General features: G+C 40.9%; 1 protein-coding gene and 1 long non-coding RNA gene across 9 annotated transcripts in view; both read left to right on the top strand.

Annotated features, from left to right (window-relative positions):
• LOC121596603 overlaps window positions 1–10,710 on the top strand; it is a 44,725-nt gene extending 34,015 nt beyond the window's left edge. For all 8 annotated transcript variants that reach the window (XM_041921699.1, XM_041921696.1, XM_041921692.1 and 5 more), the window contains 3 exons: window positions 4,889–5,045; window positions 6,842–7,170; window positions 9,571–10,710. In XM_041921699.1, the coding sequence (XP_041777633.1) occupies window positions 4,889–5,045; window positions 6,842–7,170; window positions 9,571–10,388 (1,304 nt within the window). In that variant the 3' untranslated portion in view covers window positions 10,389–10,710. The remainder of the gene's footprint in view (window positions 1–4,888; window positions 5,046–6,841; window positions 7,171–9,570) is intronic.
• Window positions 10,711–11,784: 1,074 nt separating this feature from the next.
• Window positions 11,785–23,140, top strand: part of LOC121596960 — a 33,429-nt gene continuing 22,073 nt past the window's right edge. The window contains exons 1-2 of the long non-coding RNA XR_006005345.1: window positions 11,785–11,879; window positions 11,956–12,175. This is a non-coding gene — a long non-coding RNA (uncharacterized LOC121596960). The remainder of the gene's footprint in view (window positions 11,880–11,955; window positions 12,176–23,140) is intronic.

The raw sequence follows: 23,140 nt of genomic DNA, 5'->3' as shown, positions 1-23,140 counted from the left end.
TTTCAAATATGCCTCAAACTATGTACGAGTAGTGCATGATTCGTCTGCACTTTATTGTAAAAGCTTATTGCATATTGACAATATTTATTGGCGTAATTCAATTCGTCACAATGTGAGGTAGGATAACTTAATCTAGGCTATCTTTCTCTCCCTCTTCCGCGATCAATTTAAATTGGTCCTATCCTTTTCGCCTGTTAGGTGTATTCCATCCAATCGTTACTTACACAAAAAACCCCATGCACTACTACTCCAAGGTTCGCAGCAGTGCCTTTGTGTGTTTATTTGCATGCACAGGTCAGTGATGCAGCGCGCTAAAAATAAAAATATACTGCTAATAAAACCGTCTGCGGGGCTCGGGCCTACAGAATGAGACTGAGAACGAAAAAATCCTCCCTTTTCATTCCAGCAGCTAAATTACGTTATCGAAACATTGTCCCTCTACACAGCTTCTGGCGGCATTCGCGTTGTGTGAATGCAGTAGATAAAAGAGCAGACGCACTTCTCTCTTTTAGTTGCTTGTAGCATGTAGCAGTGGCTGTCGGCTAAACAATGTTGCGAAAAATTCAGATACATGCGACAAAAAAAAAAGAAGCCAAACTACAACAAATATTGTCAGCGGACCGAAAATTATCGATTGATGACAAAATTGATCGAAACGAATGCCGGATCGCTCGCTTCTGCTGGGGGGAAACTAACGTGCGTAAAGCTTCCATCGGGTGGAACGGAAATGAACGACCAAAGGACTCGCTCTGAGCTGGTTAGTTGGGGGACGGGTTTTGGGTTCCGTTGAACCCGTACCTGTGGGAATTTTAGCCAAAGGTTCACCGGTATACATCAGCCGGGATGGGTGTTCCAGCATCCTGTTTGGATATGGATTCAGTAGCTATTCACAGTAACGATACTTTCATTTCGAGTGAATTTCTAATAATTTAATCCACACTCTTTTTAAATTTTGTTAGCTAAATGTCATTTACCGGCACTGACGCTGAAAAAGAAATTGGTTAGTTTTTGATTTGGATTATTATTTTTTTTTATATCTCTTAAAATTTCACTATTTACATAAAATTCAAGAAAGAGTTGTCTATGCTTTCCAACTTATTTTTATCCTTCTACTAAACATTGGAAAATGTGCAGCGTTCCTCGCTTGCGCCAAAAAACGCCTGAAAGTATGCAATCTCACTGCACGCGTTTTAGTACTCGTTGCTCAACTCATTGCCTCAACGTTAATTTTAACGCTTTTTAACTTGCTTTTCCGAATAAAAACCATTTAAAAATGTATAATCCCTCTAACTTATCAACTCGCATTCCCGGACAGACGACAATATCGATCACGGCTGGTGTATCGCTCCGGATCGATTAAAGCGTTCCCCAGCAGCGTATTTGATGTTGCCCGACCGAAAACCCCAGCCCAACGCGGTCCCAACGGGTGGAGCTTCCCATCGTTGACGTTCTAGTCTCGACGGTGATCGTTCACTGTACCTCAGCCTGGATGGTATATCCACCAAAAAGGGGGGTTTGCTCGTGAACTTCCGAGGGACCGAGGATACTTTTTTTTTTTGGGGGGGAAATTCATCATACCTCTCGTACTCGCCCGTTCCTTTACCGCCGGCTACAGTTTATCAAACATTTACCGTTTGATGTCGGCTTTGGTCGGCGCATTGTTTTGTCTATTATTGTTGTGCCATTTGCCGTACCTATTGCGGTACCACACAACTGTCTGTGGTAGAGTCGTGGTGGGGCGGCCACACACACCAAGCATTGCAGCATTGCGTTTTCCACCGTTGCAGCTGGCACGGCGGAGAAATGCTGCTGCTGCCGATCAATGCTGTTGATATTTAATTTTGCACCGAATTTGCACCGCGGCTAGTCAACGGTATCCGAGCATATTTTCTAGCGCTTAGTACCCCGCACCTTTGCTACACACTCTGGCAGTGCTGGGTGTGGTGCGTATGTTTCTGTGCGCTAGTTGCCAGGCCGTGCCCACCGAATACACGGGACACATTTTCATACTAACGATAATTGAACTGATAATTAATTTCGCTCCCGTACGTCGTTGCACCGCAGTGGATCGAGCGTAAGTATGTGTGTGTGTGTGTGTGTGTGTGTGTGTGTGTGTGTGTGTGTGTGTGTGTGTGTGTGTGTGTGTGTGTGTGTGTGTGTGTGTGTGTGTGTGTGTGTGTGTGCGTGCGCCCGCTAAAGGTGGTGCATACCTTCGGTGCATACAATACGCTGCTGGCAAAAGGGTGCAGAACGCCGGCTGGAACTGGCAAACCCCCTTTTACCAACTCCCTCACCTACATGGTGCGCTTTAAATGCAGCGAAACAACGGTGGCGCAGTGACATAGATATAGCGTGTACCGGTTTTCTCCGGGCTAAGCGGTAATGATTTTATTAATTTCTGTCAAGGCCCTTGGCCGGGTGAAAATCGGCTCGGGATAACCTCCAACACACACACATACATAGCGGAGCTGTGCGGTGTGGTAGAGTGTAAGGGGATGAGCGGGAAAAATAGGTGGAAAACGGGGACATCTACCACCGGTGGTTTTAGGATAAATTTGCACTCCGTTTTTCTCTGCCGGGGTGAACATTATTTTTCAACGCTTTTCAGACGTTTGCTGCTAATTTTAATGCATTGGTTTCATTGCTTTTGATTTCTTTGTTTTAGTTCTCGAGCTTTATACTTTCTATTATTTTTGTTAGGCCACTTTTTTGTTAGCCTTGGAGTACTAGTATTATATTTTTTATCTTTAGACCTTTTTTTTACTGTTTATTTTTTTGCTACCTTTCTGCACTATTTACAATGCCTTTGCTTTTTTCCGATATAATAATAATTATTATTATTTTATTATTTATTGAACAATGTCATCCAGCTATATTCATCCTACATAACATCCTTATAATTATAAAAATTAAATAAAAGCGAGAAACAACACTGACCGCAACTGCACTGTCACAATAACAAAATAAATATAGTACACACACATTGAACGGTAAAATGAATAACATGTTTTTAAAGCGTCAAACTAAACTATGTAAAAATGTTCTCATGCTACTTAAGCTAGTACTAAAATCTGCAGCTGCTCCCTAACGAGTTGTAAACGTTGGCCATTTGTAACAGGGCGTCATTGGCTCCGAAGAGTAGTACTAGGTCTAAGTATTCTGCAAGGTGCCTGTATGTTAAATTATTATTTGCACCGACGAATATTTCTAGTTTCATAATTATGATTCATTAGATGACTCTAAGAACGCGCCACGTGTGTGTAAAAAAACAATAAAAGGTCTCTGAAGTTGTTTTAATCGTCAATACACTTCCATTATTTTTTGTTCTAAAAACAACTAGTACGGCTATAAGTATAGTTAGCACTGTAGCATATCAATTCCGATGATTTAAACAACTATTAAGAGGAATAACATAATTAATCTGTATAATTTACGATGTATCTACCATTCAATCGAAAGCCAAATAATGAAATAGATAAATTAAAACAAAAGTTGCTAAATGTATAATAATATATTGCTATTGCTTCATGTGATGGATTCAATATAAGGATAAAAATGCATTGAGTGGACAAGAAAATGCAGATTTTTTTTAAGCAATTTATTCGTTGTACAAATATTTAAAAAAAAACATGCTTGATTTACTCTCAATAACACATTCAATCACATCTCGTACAGCAAAACAATATAAATTCTTCCTTAAGCCGACCGAAGCGATTGATTTTCTTCCCAAAATCCGGACCCGGTTGCCATCCGTAATGGGGGAGGGAGGAATTTTCTATTGGGTGGAAAATTGATTTCTATCCTTTCGTTGTGGTCTCCTGGGCGATGGCTTTAATTCGCCGGGCTGGTTAAATTATGAACCCTTCACAGTGGGAAAAGGAAAGTATTCGTACCAAAAACAAGAGAGATAACGAGACAGAGAGAGAGAGAGAGCGAGAGAGATATAGAAAGAGAAAGAGAGAGAGGGAGAGAGAAGAAGAGAGAGAAAGAAACCAAGAAAAAAGGAGCTCCTTCTTTTAGCCTTTATTTTAGTTACGGACAAATAAATGGAGACACTAGCCAAGTTGGTGGTGGATGGCGGTTAAGAAACCAGCACTGTGCCTGGTAGGAGCCGTTTTTCTTCGCTAGCTTTTCCTTCCGAGAGACCACGCAGAAGAGTGTGGTCGCCCCGGGAACCGGAGTCTAAAGTGAAATGGCCGAAAATGTCCCCGAAGGGGTGAAAGCGGAGATAATTATTTCGCTGCGGTGGCTTTCAATTAGGACCAGAATCGACACACACACACACAGACACATACACACTTGTATGTAAGAAAAATGCAAGCTTCTATCGAAAAATTGAACAGAAACCACTGCAGAAAAAGGAACCCTTCCCGCAGAAAGGAGGTCGAACGTATCGAACTGGTCGATGTCGTACTTTCATGCCACGAAGCGTAATGTAGAGAGAAAACGGGTGAATGTGTGTGAGCGCGTTTTTTTGCTCCTTCAGAACCCTGCACTGGACACAGCAGATTGAGCCCAGAAGATGGACTCTGTTCTTACCGAATGCTCGACTTAACCCGCGTCCGTTTATAGTTTGGCAAGCGGTTAAGAAACCGTAATTACATTCGTATCACGTAATTAAGTAAGAATAATGACCAGCAGCTCACAAAGCCGGGCATCGAATCAGGGTATGAAGGGGCAGGCCAAATATTTAGAGCATAAAGTCACTCTATCCCATTGCCACACCATCGAAAAGGACAATATTTATCAAACTGTCACCGTGCAGCACCACTAGCCACTAGCAAGCAAGCTGAGAAAGCTGAGAAAGCAACTTTAAGCTATCGGTACTAAATGCCTACTGCACATGACTGTTTCATTTTTCGCATTTTTCTTTCCAACCCTACGACAGTTAACTACGATCCGGACGAGGATGAGCATGCGGCCAAGAACAAGAACAAAAACGGGTACTACGGCAGCCCGGCGGGCGACTCGGGCGAAAACAACAATGCACCAATCTGCCGGCAGCCGGGCGTTTCGTCCGGCATTCCTCGCAACATGTCGATGAGGTAAGGTATATGGTAGACACTTTGGGGGGCTTATATGAGTTCGGGTGGGAGTGAGTGGATAGTTTTGAAGAGATACTAAGATGATAGAACAACGTATTAATGAGTTGATACGTTTAGTTTAAGACGTCGATTAGTTTGCTTTAAGCTGTGGTGTTAATTTGGCGCGTGTTCGACAGCTGAGGAGAATATGTAAACTAATAAGATGGTTTAGTTTCTTATCAAAATGTTCTATTGTTTGTGTTTTTGTACAGAAACTACAACAGATGTTGTGATTCATAAATGTTTGGAAAAGAATCATAAAAATCAATCGGAAGCTAGGAGTCGTTCAAGTTATGGAATGAAAGTGTCAGAAATATCTAAATTAAAGAGTCAACAAACAATCCATGATTCTTTAGATTGTTTTAAGAGTCATGTTTGAAAATTTCTTGATGTGTGGGGAATAATTATTTTGATAAAGTACTTTCAACTTCTTAAATTAATCTAGCTTGCTGGTTCGTTCCTGTTGAAATTGGTATTATTTACTTGCTAATGAAGTCAAATTGTTACATTATTAACAGAATAGTGCTATTATATAATTATATTATCATAACCTGTCAAAGCTAAATAAAGTCAAAGTTGAGAATTAGTGAACATGATCAATGCACAGTGGGCATTTTTCGGGATGTAATCTACAAAATAAAAATCCTCTTTTTGTCAAGGTAATTTTTTCAATACCTACGATATTCAAATGAGATAAATCTTTTTTTTTTTGAAATTTACTAATAAATAGTTAAAAAGTTAAAAATCATCAAAATTTGACATCATTGCGATTTTTGATTATTTTTCTTTTGATTGATTTCTTTACCTTTACAAACTAAACCATTATTCCCAAAGAAATATTTTTAAGGTTTCTTATGCGTCATGATATCTCTAAAGTTATCTCTAATTTGTAAACAAAAAAATCTTATAAAAAACAGTAACTCATTTTTAATTATTCAAACCTGTGACACAAAAAACTCAAGAGCTCCCAAGTTTTTATGTTTTTAAATTTCAATTTATACCCAACTTGCTGTTATATTACCTGTTATTTGGCAAAACAAAACTAGCTGCAACCGAGCGCGACCACAAATGCTATGATATATTGCTTTTTGAAAGGAAAAAATACTAAAATTGCATGATTTTTTGAGAACACGACCGTGTAAAATATTTAAACATTAATAGCAGCAGCGCCATCTATCGAAAGAGCAATAATACCAATCAAATGTGTCGAATTTGAACAAGAAATCCCGCACAGTTTTATCCCGGCAATTGTTCCAAACTGCCCACTGTGCAATAGTGTCGTTTTGAAATGATAATTATAATTTTTGTACAATTAACAAACCATTTTCGATTACTCGAATAATTCCTGAATATAGTTATTTAAATCGCAAAATTATGAACTTATTTTAATGACTGTATTTACTTCAACAGTTTGTTCAATGTTTAGATGTTTGAATCATTTCATAGCGTATCTTCGGGTATTCGGTACCATACAACTCATCGACGAATTAAATTTTCCTGAATGATTTCTTCTCAATCAGACCATACATCTTTAGCTGTGGAACATCTATTTTGTGTAGAATATGAATTTTTTTTTATTCTTGTTTAGTATGTTTTGCTTCTCTTCGAACTATTTTACAATGTTTAAATTAAAAATTGTGTTAGTATATACTCTTTATCGACAAATATCAATGACGAAAGCTATAGCTTTACAAAAAATACCACTTTCTTTCACTCAAACTGCTTCCCGTTTTGTGTTTCCCCCTCTCCACCTACAGCTCAAAAATACACGAGGACGACCTGCGGCGTGAAATTCAAACCAACGTTCCAATGCTGGCACCGGAAGTGATGGCCATCTTTGCTAATTCGCAAATTTTCCAATCCAGCGCACCGCCGAAGCAGCCGACGTCCAAAGCGACCTCACCGGCGTCGGTGAAGTTTGCCATTTCCGATTCCGGTTCACCGATCGAGGTGACACCGGTGGGGGCGTCCACCGCGGGCAACCGTACCGCCGGCGAAAGCGAACAGTCGGCCGCGCCGGCACTGCACCAGGACGGTGCCGAAGGTCGGGAGCTCAGCTCCGATAAGCTTCTCCAGCGGCTCGAAGGTAACTAGAAGTTTGGCCTTTATGTCGAAACCACCGTATCTTGCCCACCCCACCGTCTCTCATTCACCGGGATTTTGACTGGGATCACCTGAAATATAACACACTACACACACACACCCACACACGTACACAAACAAACAAAGAAACATGCACTTCGGTGTGGGGGAGAGCATAACGAACGGCCATGCAGCAAACCAAAATCAACGTACAAAAAAAAAATATGACGACATATTTGTACAAAAGGCTACTCACAAACACCCTCACAGACGACACACCGCACTGTGATCGGTACCGAAATCGCCCACAGGAACACAGAAACCACCGAGAACCGTACAGAAACGGGGGTGGCGGGTGCAAAAAGCACGGGACACAAAAGTTTCCTCTCATCACACACATCATGGTCAGAGGGCAGAAGTTTAACAAGAAGAGTTTGAATGGCTAGTCAAAAGTAGTTGACTCGGGTAGTTCGGTGATCGCATACAGATGTTCGGTGCAGTCCTTTACAGTATTGGGAAGAAACGTGTGTCTAAAAGAGGGATAGAGAGAGGCGATCAACTGTGACGAGGGTCACCTTTAGTGTATAAGTAATATCTAATCGCATGCATACTAACTAACGAACAACTAGAATTAAACTGTAGCTGAAAAAACCAAAGACAACACGCAAAAAATAATCCTTATGGTCTTCTCGGGAAGGTGGTGCATGAAAGAGTAAACCAGAACGAAAGCTTTCAAGCACGATTGGCGTAAACCGTTAAACTCTCGGGCGAAAACACAACACATCTACTTCTGCATGGAGCTTGAATTCGTTTCTCACTGAATCCTCTCTAACCTCGATAAGTGTGTACTAACCAACTTGGCTCGGTCCGGACAGAATCAAGCAATAACTACGGGCTGCAGGAATGTTACTTTGCAATTACTAGGGCGGTATGTTGGGTTTATATTGAGGAAAATCGGTTTAAAAAAAATGCTGCGGAAAATGGAAGGACTCGCTGCGGGGGCAGGTAAGTGTTACCCGGCGCCTTCAACAATTATCCAGGCAAAGTAGTGGCAATTGGCTTTGGGTTTTGCTGTGCTAAATTTGTTCCTTTCTTCCTTCTCAAACTAGTCGCTCTCATTGAACTAACTCAGCACGGGGTGTGTGTGTACTAATATGCAACCAATATCCGAGGTAGTAGACCGTTAGAAATTGGTAATGAATAGAAGTAGCATCAAAGATTTCCAACTTATGTGTGTTTATCTTATAGACTGCCTTTAGTAAGATTAGGAGTCGTCAAGATCCGTTTGGTACAAAATCTAGCCTTGTACTCTAATGTTCTAAACTTTGTTCTAAAAACTTCTGTACAGTGCCTCACTACAAATTACTATGAGCACACCTTAGTTTTATAGTTGTTTAGGTTTGATTTTGGGGGGAAAAACATTTTGGCTCGAAACAAATCAACATTTTTCTAGTTTGTTCTCAAGTTCAAGCCTCAAAATCAATATAAGGGATGATCATTTTGATTTGTTTTGCCAATGTTAACCAACATCAAAGTAAAACATTTGAGTACCTTGTGTAGAATATTTCGAACCCGCCTCCCCATTATTTGTCTATAAAAATCTAATTAAAACTAACTGGTGAGCCATTATTATATTTTTGTTTGGTAATTAATTGCTGTTTGATTTACTGATTTAAAATTCAAATAATTTAAGTTGAATTGGATGAAAAAATTACACGAACTTGCTGTATAATTTATCTCGCTAGAGCATGCAAACTGATCGTTTTAAGATGATAAAAAATAAGATGAAATGCCGTTTGATTTTTGATTGATTTATTAATTCGATAAGATTTTCATTCTTAACTTCTTGTTTGTACTAAAAAGCAAAGAAAACTTTATTTGCCGCTATCCACTATTATTTAAAGTTTGTACTAAATTTCTACGCCTAACGACACTAGGACATTATAATTATTAGGCGTATGACCATATGGCTAAGATGTATAGTTTTTCCTTGTTCTGTATTTGCAAACTGTTATTTTACTCTGATTGGATGTTGTTGCTATGTTCTTCTCTTTTGTTTGCTATTACTTAGTGATATTTGAATTTTTGATGTTATTTTTTTCCTGAAGTTGCTTACTTGTATTATTATTTGCCTTTTTTATAAAGTTGTAAATGTTAAACATGCTTTAACTATATACCTACGCAGCACGTTTGTCTCTTCGCTTTATTATGTTTGCTTACTGAAACTTATTTACTCATCAATCACAACATATACCCGTATACACACACACACATGCGCGCATAAACAGAGCAAGCTCACCACGCCAGTCAAGATTTTTGTACAAAAAAAAATGCTTAAAAATTTACCAAATTAAAACTTTCCCCAGGACACACTCTTGTTTAACCTTCACTGTATTTGTTACAGGTAGCAGCGGCAGCTCGCTCGACGAACGGGACAGCCGGATCGTCGTTATACCGGCCATCGTCGAGGAGGACGACGGTTCGGACGAGGGATGGCATGATTCGGAAGTTGTCCTGCGACCGCCCCGCAACTTCTCCGAGCTTAGCCTGTCGAAATCGATACCGAGCAACAAAACGATTAGCCATCTGCAGGCCGACCTGCCCTACTTTTCGATCCGTCCGGCCAGCGAAAACGACATCTTCACGATATCGTCCGGCGGGGGAGGTGCTGGCGGTGCCGGAGGTGTCGGTAGTGGTGGTGGTGCTAGTGGTGGTGCCGGTGGTAGCACGTACAACTCCATCAGCATGACCCCGGAGGTGCCGGCCATCTCGTACTCGAACCTGCCGAAGAACTACCTCGAGACGCCGGTGATCGAGAAGTACCGGGAGTCGGTCAGCCTGTACTCGATCCAGACGGCGGGCATCAATCGACAGTCGCAGACGGACGATCTGTCGATGCCACGGTACTACGGCAAGTCGGACCTGTTCGTGTCCGGCATCGATCGGGCGAACAGTCGCAGCGCTGATGCGGTGGAGATGGGCCGGTCGGACGATGGCAGCGGTTCGCTTACGTTTAGCAGCAGCTCGCTGGCCAAGGGTGGTGGCCGGTCGCGCAATGTGGAGCGCAGCAAGCGGCTGATGAATCTGCGCACCGCTTTGCCACCGCTAAATTTGGGCCTGGTCCGCGGCAGCTCGGCATCGAATTTGCGCGATCGGCGCGAGGATCGGGAATCGCGCGAACGGGACAAATCGGAGAAGCGCAAGGAAGGGCTGCGTGTTTAGGGCGCTGCGTATCGTTGAAGGGGCAGTGTTTACTTAAGAGGGGAAGGAAGAATTCCGCGTGCCACACAGTACAGTATACGGTTTGGGGAAGGTGGTTTGTAGAGCCAGTCTCCATCCAGGATCAAGATTTGCTGCTTAACGATTAGTTTTTGTTTTAAATGTGTTACAAGGAGGTATGTTTTGTTGTTGTAGTTTTATGAATTAAATGAAAGTTTAACTTAAAGGTAAAGCGGCGTAGCTGAGCCATTCTCGTATAGAGGGAGTTTCAAGCGAGAGAGACAAAATGAATTCCAGAGAGATACAATTGTAAGATACATTTCAATAAATGCTGGTATAAAATACTACGAACGTTAGGTTAAAAAGTGAGGATAAGTATATTTACTTTAATCGTTATTGGTCATTGAGAAACATAAATATTTGTGGTATTACTGAGGCATAAATCGTGATGATCTAATGTGAGTGTTTATACTTGTAGTCAGTCCTGCAAAATGTTACTGTCAATGTCATAAAAAAAAAATCTGACAGAAACAACATTCGTGTCAGCGTCACGTACTCAGTTGTGATGACCAGTGGTGATTCTCAAAACGATCGATGTGACCAATACATGCTTGGTAACATTTTAGATACCAATGCTTGGTCAGTCACTATTTTATGACTTACCGTGATCAGTTCTGACAAAATGTCACTGACATAGTCACGTCACGAGCTCTACTGTGATGATCAGAGGTAAGACATCTCAGTTCTGTACGTGTGCTGATTTGAGCTTCGTTTCAGTCATGACACAGCCAGAAAAAATCATGAATATGCTTGTCAGTCACAGTTTCACGATAGACTCAAGCACTCGCACGTCGTGTTCGGAATATCATGACGCTCTTTCATTGATTATCAGCTATGAGCATCAAGCTACCACGGATATGTTCATTGTTTTCGTTGGTAAACATCTCGTGATGCTCATGACATTTTGCAGCACTGCAGTGTAAACTGCAGTGCGTAAATACACTTCTGAAACCGTTTTCGAACCATCGACCTTTGATTTTGAAACAGTTACGCTTGAAAAGACACAAGGAGAAGTATTAGGGACTATAACATTATTTTATTTCGTAGTAAACAGAAACCCTGTTAAGTGCAAATCGTTAAAATAATTACCGGTAAACGTGACGTGTTTTACTAGTTATCTCGTTAAAAATTAATTGATTATGTGCATAGTTAAATGGTCGTAAAAAATATTTCGATATCAATAAACGATGACAATGTAACAACAAAAGAAAAAAGATTACAGCTTCAAGCACCCGTCGTCATGCTGGTTTTAAATTTTTCATATCGTCTGATTAGCGTAGCATTTTCACCGGGGACAAAACGTCAAACGTTTGACAGTGTTGAAAGCCGAAGCTGCACGAAGCGCATGCAAACGATTGGTCGGTGATACACGTACGAGCATGAAGCAACACAAATTTACCATTTAAATTGCGGACAGAAACAAATTTAGCGTAGGTTAGTTAAAAAAGAAGAATTCAACAAATTGTATATTCAAAATATTTCATAATACAAACAAAAATGGTCAATTTAGCTTAATTTTCACACGCCAATCAAACGTTCCACAGTTGCCCGCACGAAACCGACACAGCTAGCAACGTCAGTGTATCGCCTACCACACGCTAGCGCACCTCGTACCGTTCAGGCAGGCACGCACACACACGCCTGCAAAAAAGAACGAACCTTCAACGCGTGCGGTTGTGTCGTCGGTCGTCCGATTCCGGTGCGGTTCCAGTGGAATGGTTTAAAGCAAGGTAAAGGCAATGAAAACAAGAGCTCTTGTGACAGAGAAAAGTGTGCTTCGTTGGTGGTAAATACAATTCGCGCACCACGGTAGCAGGATAATTCATGTAGGAATGATGGCGGTGAAGATGTTTTCCTAAATTGCAATTGAGAATTTCGTGTCTTTTTCGTGGCCATCCACAAAAGGGAGGCTCTGTGTGTGCCTGTGTGTGTGTGTGTTCGGTGGTGTGCGGAAGGTTTTTGTTTGTATGCGCAAGAGCAAGAGCGCTGGCTTCGTAAATCGATTGTGCATGTTTTATTTTCCCCGTGTTTTATAAGCGCTCTTTGGTGTGGTGTGTTTTGTTGTCCGGTAGACCCCTCTCAAGAATGGGCGTGTGTGTGTGTGTGTGTGGGAAGGGCGAAAGTGTGCGCCGCGCGTGTAGGCAGGGGAGCAGCAGCTCATCTGCATAATAACATCGCGGTTATGCTGCGGGCATTGCAGGCGCGCCGTGTGTTCTAATGCACATCTTTCCGATCCGCGTAGGCTCTACCACCACATCGACAGTTGTGTGTGCGGTGTGCTCTCTAAACTGCGCTGCAGCAGAGGAGCGTGCTACCGTCCGTGTCACGCACACACAAACAACGAGCGCAATCGATGCATTTATCTAATCGTGTGGGTATCTATGATCCAAAATAGTACAAAAAAACAGAGGTGGTTTTTACCTTCACCCTGAATTTGATGACCCTGTGGAGAGTAGGATCCGGCATAGGTGTATCTAGACGTAAGTCCCTCGCTCTAAATTGCTTAATACACTTCCTTGCAGTGTAAGTGTGCCTTTTTGCTGTGTTATTTTGTTCAATCTATCAAGCATGCCTTGTATTTTGTCGGGTGGTGATGATGCTGCTGCTGCTGCTTCTACAATGATGATGATGATGATGTTGGCTGTGGTGTGCGTGCGCGTTGTGTAGTACACAATCGATCGAACAAATGCTCCGAAAGGAGCATGAGCCGTTTTGCGCTTTGCGCGTGTGTGCGTGCGTGAGAGAGAGAGAGCGAGAGTGTGTATTTTGTTTGTATGATGCTGCGTGCGATAGAGCGAACCCGACGCAACTGAGCAGTGGTCTGCCGTCTTTGTTCACCACGAGCCCTCTCGGAAGGTGCGTTATCCTTTTTCGGGGAACAAGGTCTGTGTATTGGTGTGTGTGCGTATCTGTGAGTGATCCTGTTTTTTTGTTACGGTCGATGCGTCGCCAGCGACCGAGCGAGAGATATCCCGACATTAATCCATAAATGTGTGTTCACGATATTAGCTTCTCACGAATGGGTGAAAACTTACACGTGTGTTTGTGTGCTTGGTTGTGTGCCTCACGCAACCATCGTGCTGTACAGCACAATCGTTCGAAGTAGGCAGTGCGTGCGTGCAGAAGGCAAAAAAATGCCACTAAAAATTAACCGTGTGTGTGACCCGTGAAGATAAAGGGAAATTGCGCTCTGTCTGCCTGTCTGTCTGTGTGTGTGGTAAGTAGAAAGGATAAAAAGGAACCGAAACTTGGTACAGTTGTGTTGCAGTTGTACCAAGCGAAAGTGCAATTACGTCGTTATGCAAATGTGCGCACACACACACATTTCGACACAAATACGCACACTATGATGAAAACAGATCTGTACAGTGGTGAGCAAGCCAGTTTTTTTGTTCCTCTGTTTGATTTCTTCGCCAACCAACGTGACAGAAGATTGCAGATATCCTTGCAGCGTGTGTGAGAGTGGACGACGAGAAGCAGCAGCGAAGGGAGGGAGCGGAGGGGAGAGTGTGTCGGCGAACTGTCAAAATCGATACAAAAAAATATCGATCAAAATCAAAAACACGCGCAGCATCCGAAAAAGTTGCGAAACGCCGTATTACGCCAACGATACCGTTCGTTTGTGCTTGCGTGTGTGTACTTGTCGCGTGTGTGTGTGTGTATGCGGTAATTTTTTGTTCAGTTCCTTTCTCCATAATCGGTGCAATTCTGATTTCGAATTCGGTGAGCAATTTGCTGTGAATGAAATGTGTTTCTGAGTGTGTTTGTGTTTTGTTGCTGTTGTTGCTGTTGCTTTCCCTTTGTTTTGGATGCTGTTTTTGAAGGTGGCACGTGAGTGTGTATGCGTGTGGGGTTTAAAGCATTTTTCTCTTCTTTTTCTTCTTCTGTGGGCAGCATTTTGGGGTGATGCCCTACGCTAGCTGCAGTGTAGGGGAAGGTGGGGCCTGAATGTCTGTGTGGAGATTTTATCTTCTGAAAAAAGTTTTTTTTTCTTTTTATTACTAGTGACAAAATTAATTTAGGGAATTTCTTAAGTGTTCGGTACTAGCCTAATGAACGATTGGTAGAGACATCGGCTGCTACAGATTCAAACTCGATTCTCCTTCCGATATTTCGATATTGCACAGTAAGGACTCAATATTTTTCTATTGAGAACTAATAGAACTCTTTTTTCTTGGGTTTTCCCAGTTTTTCGTATAATTCTTATGATTCGTTAAGAAAAAAATCCGTTTGCGGTTTTTGACAGTTAGTAACTGAAATGTTTCAAATAATAATAATAAATAATAAAAATGTTCACCAGCTAGGGCAGAAATGTCTTGGGCTTTTTTTAAATGCTTATAAAACTGATAAAATGTGTCCAACAAAATTTCAATTCATTTCTGTGATTTTTTTTTTCATCCGTCTGTTAAAGGCATGTTGGTGTAAATTTTACTTCAATGTAAACCTACTGAAACTTCAAAACCTATTTAAATTTAATTTAAATTTAAATAGGTTATCCAGTATAGAAGCTAAAAAGTTTTCTTGCCTTATTGGATTTTTTTAAATAATTGATGGCATAGAATAAAATATCTATAAAACGATTAATGAAATATTGTTACTGGTTACATTTTTACAACCAGGAAATAAAAAATTATATAATTTTTGTTCAGTTTCGGAACAAATATAATTAAATTATTCATCACAAAATTTGAAAAAAAAAATGTTTAAAATAACATAAAAAATAAATAAATACCCAATCTTTTGTAAGAGGTCACCTTATCTCCACTTCTCCGTAGTCGGACTTTCTTACGGGAACGGTGAAGGAGAAAAGCTAATAACTTTCCGTAGCTCTTTCATGTGGCCATTTAATCCCACCTCGTTTTGATCGTTCTCCTCTGTCTGGCCTCTGTATGGACGATAGTAACGATCAAGATTAGAAAATGTAAATAAAGCCATCTACCCAACGCCCACTGTAGGTGTAGTAAAAGCCGTCCTGCTGCTCCGCACGCAGTGCAGGGAAAAACGGTACCATTCCCTCGTATAAAAATGATCCAAACGAACAAAAATACACACATACACACACAGAACCCCCCGTAGGCGAGAGATGAAATGAATGCGAGCGACACAAATCTTTCTAGCAGATGTGGCCCGTCCCAATGTGACTTGTTGTTCTGTTGTATTGTGTTCTAAACCTTAGCAAAGTGCAGCAAGAGCAGCGCAGCACCAAGACGAACATCGTTGTCGGAATCTTGTTTCCGAGGAAAATCGATATTTCATGCCACACACACACACACACAAGATCTATGGTCCGTTTTTCGACATTTCTTCCCTTTTGGAGGTTATTCGAACAGATAAGACTTGGCCACTGATAAAGCTGATTTCTTCGGAGACACTTTCGAACCCGGAAGCGGATCGCAAACAGCGAGAAGAGATTTATTTGCATACGATAGGAAAAATCAACTGTGCGTGTGTGTCTGTGTTTGTGGTCAACAATGATCCAAGACGACGACGACCACGGGTACTGCACACTGATTGTCAATCAAGTGATGTATGGAACTTGGTCCTACTCTGGGGTTGGATTGGTATTTACACTGGACAGAGACCTTGCCTTCTTCACCCCGTCCTCGACACACTGCCAACGATGATAAGGCTACTGCTGATTGCTGTTCATGGGTTTTGGAGAGTTTGCATTTCTTACTGTATTCCCTTGGACCGGTCATAAAAGGTTCGCAAAATATGCCCCGGCTACTGCGATTATGGGAACTGGGCAGGGTACTGAGAGCAGAAGTGTATGATAAGATAAACGATAAGATCGGCAAACAAAATCGCCCCGAAAAAGAAACCCTATCCTGTTATGAAACACATGTAAGTCCCCCCCCCGATATTGCCTTTCGTGGCGAAGGTTCCTTTTATTGGCCTGTCATAATTTGTGAATTTTTGAGCCCCAAAATATGTTGTTTTCTTCGCAGTTTTTCGTACGGGCCGTCATCCTTTCTCCGGCCGTTGGATAGGTATTTGGGTGTTGTTGTTTTTTTTCATTTTTCACCATGGCTTCAGTTTTATTAGGGTGTGTGCCCATTGATGTGTGGGGTTAAGTGTTTTCACACTCAATTAAACCATTCAACAACGCGATGGCGGCGGCGCATTTGTGTGGCAAATGTGGGTGCGCATTAGAATTTTTCCACATACCCCCCCCCCCCATTTTAGCCATTTTATCAACCGCACAGATGGATGTTTATGAACGATTTTCGAAACGTACACGGGTCGTATTGGGCAGACAAAAAACAAAACCACACACACACCACTAATGTACAGCGTGGTGAAGTGTTATTTAGGGTTGTTGGGGAATTCGGTTCGAGTGAAATGAGTTGAGCTCGTGATTGATAGCGAATTTTAGTTTTAGTTTTTGTTTTTATTTGTGTATAAAATTTTTACGCTTTTACGGCTACGCTTTCAGGAGGGATTATGATTTAGACTATGAATAATTATTTTAGGCTTAGGGATTAAAGGCCATCCCAACATTTTAACCTATTTACAGGGAATAATTATTAACTTTGGAGGTATAATAGTTATTAAAATAATATAATATTAAGTTGATTTAACATGTGGTGTAATTTCAAATGTATGCGACTCAACATATCATGATGCTCTGTTTTATCGTTCAGTAGGAAAAGATCTCTCATTATTTTCGTTTCCTCTCGCTTACAGGGTTTTCCAAGTCACTTTCGAATGTAAACATTGTTTTTCGCCGCATGCAAAATGCTATTCCACATCACTCTGATATTTAACATGGTTTCCCGAGTATATTTCCAATTTCTACACCATGTTTTTTATTTCTTGCGAGATGTGTTTCAACAACTGTCAAATGTTATATGTCCATCACATTAAGGTGTCAGTTTTCCCACATGATTTTCAACACTTCTCAAGCTGAATTGAGAGCTTGATAGTTCTGATGTGTTGGAAATCATGTGCAAGAATTGAAATTGTGTTATTTTTGCAAATACTCCATTTGACAGCTGTTGAAAAACACCTTGGAGGCGATGAATAATGGTGTACGCATTCAAAAGTGACTTGGTAAATCCTTTATTTCCTTCATAATAATCATTTATTTTAAGTAATGCAGTACAGTTGTTCCTCTGGAATATTTTGTTTTAATTTCTTGAGCATGATTTTCAACACTTTAACTGTCAACGGGTGATGCGATCCGGCTTCAAATCCCGGTACAAAAACGATGACAGGAGCCTGTTGTAGTGTTGAAAATCATGTTGATGAAATTAAAAATTATCGTGATCGAAATAAAACGTCAGATCGATGGGGAGTAACTTATTTTGCACGCGGTGAATAACAATCGAATCGAATTTACAATCGAAACTGACTTGGAAAGCCCTGTATGGTCCAAGGTGCATTTCTGCTTCTCAGAGAGTTATAATATAGTTAATTCCTTGGAAAAACTATTATTTTGGTAGAAGTATTGTTGTTTATCCATGAACTGTCTAACAGCAAACCGATCGATTGGTGATCAATGACATATCCTGCATTCAAATTCTTGAAATTTGATTTACAGATTTTCCATAATACATTTCAGTATTCTTTGTTATGTGTATTACACGAAACATTGCTTAAAATGTATTTTCAGCTTGGTCAATTGTGTTCCAAGTTGTGAAAGAAAATGTGATTGAATTATCACACTGTGTCTAAAAAAGCGTATGGCTAAAAATAATAAACCATATCAAAGATATTTTTGCACACTCATGTACTTCAACTCAAAAAAATGGCAGCAGCTAGAGCACAACATCGCTAGAGCATGTGGAAAAGCGCAAGGCACGGAAAACCGACATTTTCCGGTAACGGATCAAAAGCAGCGTTTCTTTTGCTGCGATGTTTTGATAAATCTTCAAACACTCAGTGGTACCCGATGTGCAGCATTGCTTTGTGCCCGTTGCTCTATATCAACCAGACACACACATAAGTCTCACGTTATGGCTCGATTCCCGGACATTGACTGTACACTTGAGACAGTCGTGTTTTGCGGTTATGTGGGGAGATGAACCGATGTCGCTTGAAACGATGCTAGAAAAAGGGCTGAAAAAATGACTTCAGTGGTAGCGGAATGGTGTGTGGGTGTGTCCGGTATTTTCTTCCCCAACCTTTCTCCCTCCCTCCGTCGTCATTCACACGGCTCTTGGTAGTCGATATAAACGTCACGTGGACGCCACTTGAAGCAAACTTCAACACCTTGCACACAATGGCTTATCGGATGGGCTTATACTCTGTGTGTGTGTGTGTGTGTGTGTGTGTGTGTGTGTGTGTGTGTGTGTGTGTGTTGTTTTTTTATTCTACTTCAACACTCTTATGATGTGTAGGTATTTTGCTGGCTAGCTTCCGAGAATTTGATGTCCACTTCGCAAGGGCAGGATGTAGTCAATCGAGCTACTATCGAGTCATGAATTTTGCCACGCTTGTCATTAGAAGAAAAAAGAATGCATTTTTTGCAGTGCTTACAAGCGATCAGCCAAGGATGTGTTGTCCATTTCGCTTTGAACGTGGTTTGTACTCGCACAAAAGCTTTAGTAGATGTAATAATTTCGAAAAGCTGCTGCAGTACATATTTACGCAAAAATCGTTCTGCTTGAATGTTAGTGCTAGAGCAATTTTAGTGTGACTCACTCGCATTGCATTTGATTGCGAAGTTATTTACTAGGCTATAAAAATATTAATTTGTCGTACTTCGTTTGGCCTTATCGTGTGGGGCTTTCCTTATCTTATCCACCTTGCCATTGTGTCTTTGTATATAATTGGTGTGTTGTGCGAACATCAGTTTTCTGGGGAAACATACACAATCCACAATACACGCATCAATTTTTGACAGTGCGTATAAATTTTTGACTGTGAGTCAATCGCTTTATTTACACACTTTTTTTTCGTAATTTCTGGAACTGTGTGTTCCGAAATCATTGAAATTAAGTTAAGAAGTGAATATTTTGATTGATACGGCTCTAGAATTTATTAAATGTTATAATTTTTTCTCAAAAAAAAAAAAACAATGAAATTACACGGGTTTTGTATTGTTTATGTGATTTAAAATTACAATTGTTAAAAATATGCTCAAATACCTTGTAAAATTATCATGATTCCTGTCAAAAATTGATGCCTTAAGGCCGGGGTACATTGTCCGTTCTTGCTAGTGTAATTTCGATTTTCGCTAGCGCATGTGGCGGCGGCTGACCGAAGCATTTTGCCAAACAATTTGGAGCGGCTGTAGAAAATATGTAATTTTTCATGTTTTTTTTTTTCTTAAATCGAACAAGAAAAGTTTTGTAAAATGTAGATGCATATGTTCTGGATGCATTGCATTCTAATGACAAAAACCGACGGAAAAATTACTTAACATTGAGATCCGGCTTGACCATTCCCTCGATGACCAAAAAAAGCATCTACCAGCCGCCGCCAGATGCACTAGTGAAAATCAAAATAACACTAGCGAGTACGGACAGTGTCCCCCAGCTTTTAGAGCTAAATATAGCTGCCAACGACTGTAAAAAGCGCAATTGCATGCTTTTCTGCGTTAAAATGAATGCTCGTTGATGTTGTCGCTACATTTCCCATAGAAAGCACCCGTCAGCATCAGTGGTAATGAATGCTATTTTAATATGGGTTTGAGCAATGGGTCTCTTGATGAAGCTACTCAACAAGTGAGCGTGAAAGGAAATTCGAAAAAGCCCAATATATATAGCACAGCCTTTCAGTCACTGTCATCGTTGCAATTAAGCTCGAGATATGGAGCTCAGACCTTTTCTTGGTGTAACCGGCGGGGGCTATACTTATAACTTAATTTTTCATAACATTTCCATCACATCCCGGTCCTCCGCTCAGCTCAGCAACCCTCCGCACGAGAAAAGGGTCACGACGGGCTGCCTTCTATTGCACTAATGGGTTATGATAAATTTTAAAGTTGGATTAATGCGTACAGTCTGCGGGGTGCGCTGCAGCTTGATACGCTGGTTAGCATCTTGCCCCGGGGCCTCGGTTCTACTGTGTAGCAGTATCTCAGCGCCTATGTATATGCTACCGCTTTTTCCCCTTTGCTGTGTATCGTTTAATGTTGCTATACGCTGTCGCTTTATCATACTTGAGCGAGGTGAAGTAGCCAAAAAAAAAAAAAAAGGTAAAGGAAAGGATGATCCTTTTTTGCCATCACTACTAATAATACTACTAAAACCCATTTCCCCGTCAGGCCCCGTTTCACTTACTGGAGCAGTTTTTCGACAGTCAAGTTCGTTCACATACACACTTTCCTGAAGCTAGCAACTTACCCGACTTTTGCTGTGTATCGTTGGTTTCGGTAGCGCGTTGCCGGATATGGGTGTGATTAAATTTTCATTATCATCTCCATAGTCTCTCGCACGGTGTATTTGTGTGTGTGTGTGTGGATGGTGGTTCCTTACGATCTTTCGAACCACGATGAAACGAGCTTTCTGTGTCAGGTAGCTAATGTGTATACCCGACTGCTCGCGATCCAAGGAGCTTTCGCCAGGAGAATATCCTCAGTTTCCTTAGATACCAGATTAACTCATCGTTTATACCTCCCCGCTCTGTACGCAAGATAGCGGATGAAGAAGTGGAGCATAGCTTCGTATTAATCCTTCCTGCACAATGACACAATCCAATCCGCTGTGCTGCTCTTACGCTGGTCTCAGGAAAAGTCGTCCATTGCGTCTTTTCATAAATAATGAGCGTTCGATTTTTCGCCCCACTCGTTGTTGTACTTTTGTGGTACACCTAATGCTTTGCTGTTGTAGGGTTGCTGTTTAGTTATCTGCCCGAGAGGGAACGATGGCTGGGGGAATGACGCTTTTGTTTTTTATTGCTGTACCCAGCGCTTATCGGTTTTCGTTTTAATTGTTTTTTTTAGCATTGTACAATTTCTTAATCGGTTGGCAACTAATAATCATCATGACTTGTTCAATGTTGCGTCATAACGGCAGGTCTGTCAAACCCATTTAATTGGATAATTTCTATAAAAAAAGTTGCGGCTAAGAGGAGACAACAAATAAGAAGGCGGCTTAAATCATGTTACCACTTCATACTCAACCACATGCAAACAAAGTTGGAGGCTGAAATCATGTAAACACTCCATACAAAACCACACATACAACTAGCCTGCAATTTTCAATCTAAATTATTCTACCCTCAAAGCTAGAATTAGATTCGAGTACCTGCTCGAAAAATGGTAAATGGGTGGTGTTTACATTTATCCCAAGGTATATTAAAGAGATCTGGTGATGGAATCCAGAAACAAAGTGTATGTAGTCCAGGTGATCTTATAGCATGTTTTTTATAACCAAATTTGAATATCACTTTTTGACAGGATGGGTGAAAACTTTTGTTCAAACAAGCTTTCTGAAGGTTTGGCGAATACACAAAACACTTTTAAAATCTTCATTCAGAAGCAGAAGCAATAAAAATCAGCCTTCTAAATACATACACCTTGGGATAAGCTCACCTGTATACTATACCCACTTAGATAGCTGCTCGAAAACTGCTATACAATGCAAACAGCTGACAGGCTGAAATTTCAGCCTACCAACTGTAAACGGAAAAGACCCCAAATTTAGAAAACCGCGTATCTCCGAATTCGCGTCAAAGGCCGCGGGCCCATGGGGCTTTCTCAAGCTGAGAAAACATTCTCAAGCACTCGTTTAAGTTTCTCAAGCACTCAAAACTTGTTCTCAGACGCGAGCTCGTGGCCGTCGTCAATTTTTCACACTCTGAGAAACTGATAAAGCCAGTCAAGCTTTAGTTGGTGCTTTAAACAGAAAATGTAACAATAACTTATCTTATGTTTTTTTTTTTAAACTTTTTCAGTTATAAACATTGAATACATTTTCCAAAGTGATTACCGATAAACGAATAGCACATTTGCTTATATTTCATAACTGAATTTCCCGATCGCTCCATCGTCAACCTTCTGAAAGATTCCCAAAGATTCTCAAACCGATTTTGGGCCTATTTGACAAACGTTGAGAACGTAGGTTTCTCAAAAGTACTCATGGGTGCTTGAGAAAATGAGCGTCGAGAAACCCCATGGCCCAGCGCCCTAAGAGGTATCGTGTATCTCGCGGACCGCCTGTATATCCCAATTCTTATAGAAAAAAAGATAATGTTTATAAACCATTAGCGAAATCTAACATGGTGGAACGTAAATATCAAATGGATACAACCCGGATGAAGAATATTGTTCCACATTAAGAGTAGAACCAGAGACTAAAATTTCAGTATTCTAGCTTGAAATAGAAAATTGGACTTTAGAAAGGGACATTTATGACAAGAAACGTATCTTACAATAGCACAACTTACATCAAACAGTTATAGGGCACGGGTTCGACAATCCTGTAACAGTATTTATTGCATAAGCTCGAGTTGAAAATAAGGTTAAATACTGGACCATGAAACGATTTTTAAAAGCCTTCATTCACTACTCCATTTCAAGCGCTTCGAAACATCCTCATTACACGACTGTAACCCATTTAAACCCCTGCCTTTTAAGTAAAACGACGAATAAAATCGCACCAAATCCTAACCCGATGCGTGTGGATCACGTTCCAAACTAAACCAAAGCGTCAATAATATCACGCACGGAGGTTGCCGGCGACGGGATTTCGCTTTTACTGCAAGAAAGCTGTCCTTTAATTCTTTGGGTCACACAGCCCAATGTG

This window comes from Anopheles merus, chromosome 3R, assembly GCF_017562075.2.
Source record: "Anopheles merus strain MAF chromosome 3R, AmerM5.1, whole genome shotgun sequence".
Lineage (NCBI taxonomy): Eukaryota > Metazoa > Arthropoda > Insecta > Diptera > Culicidae > Anopheles > Anopheles merus.
Note: the sequence above shows the minus strand (reverse complement) of the source record. Positions and strands in the feature narration are given on the sequence as shown.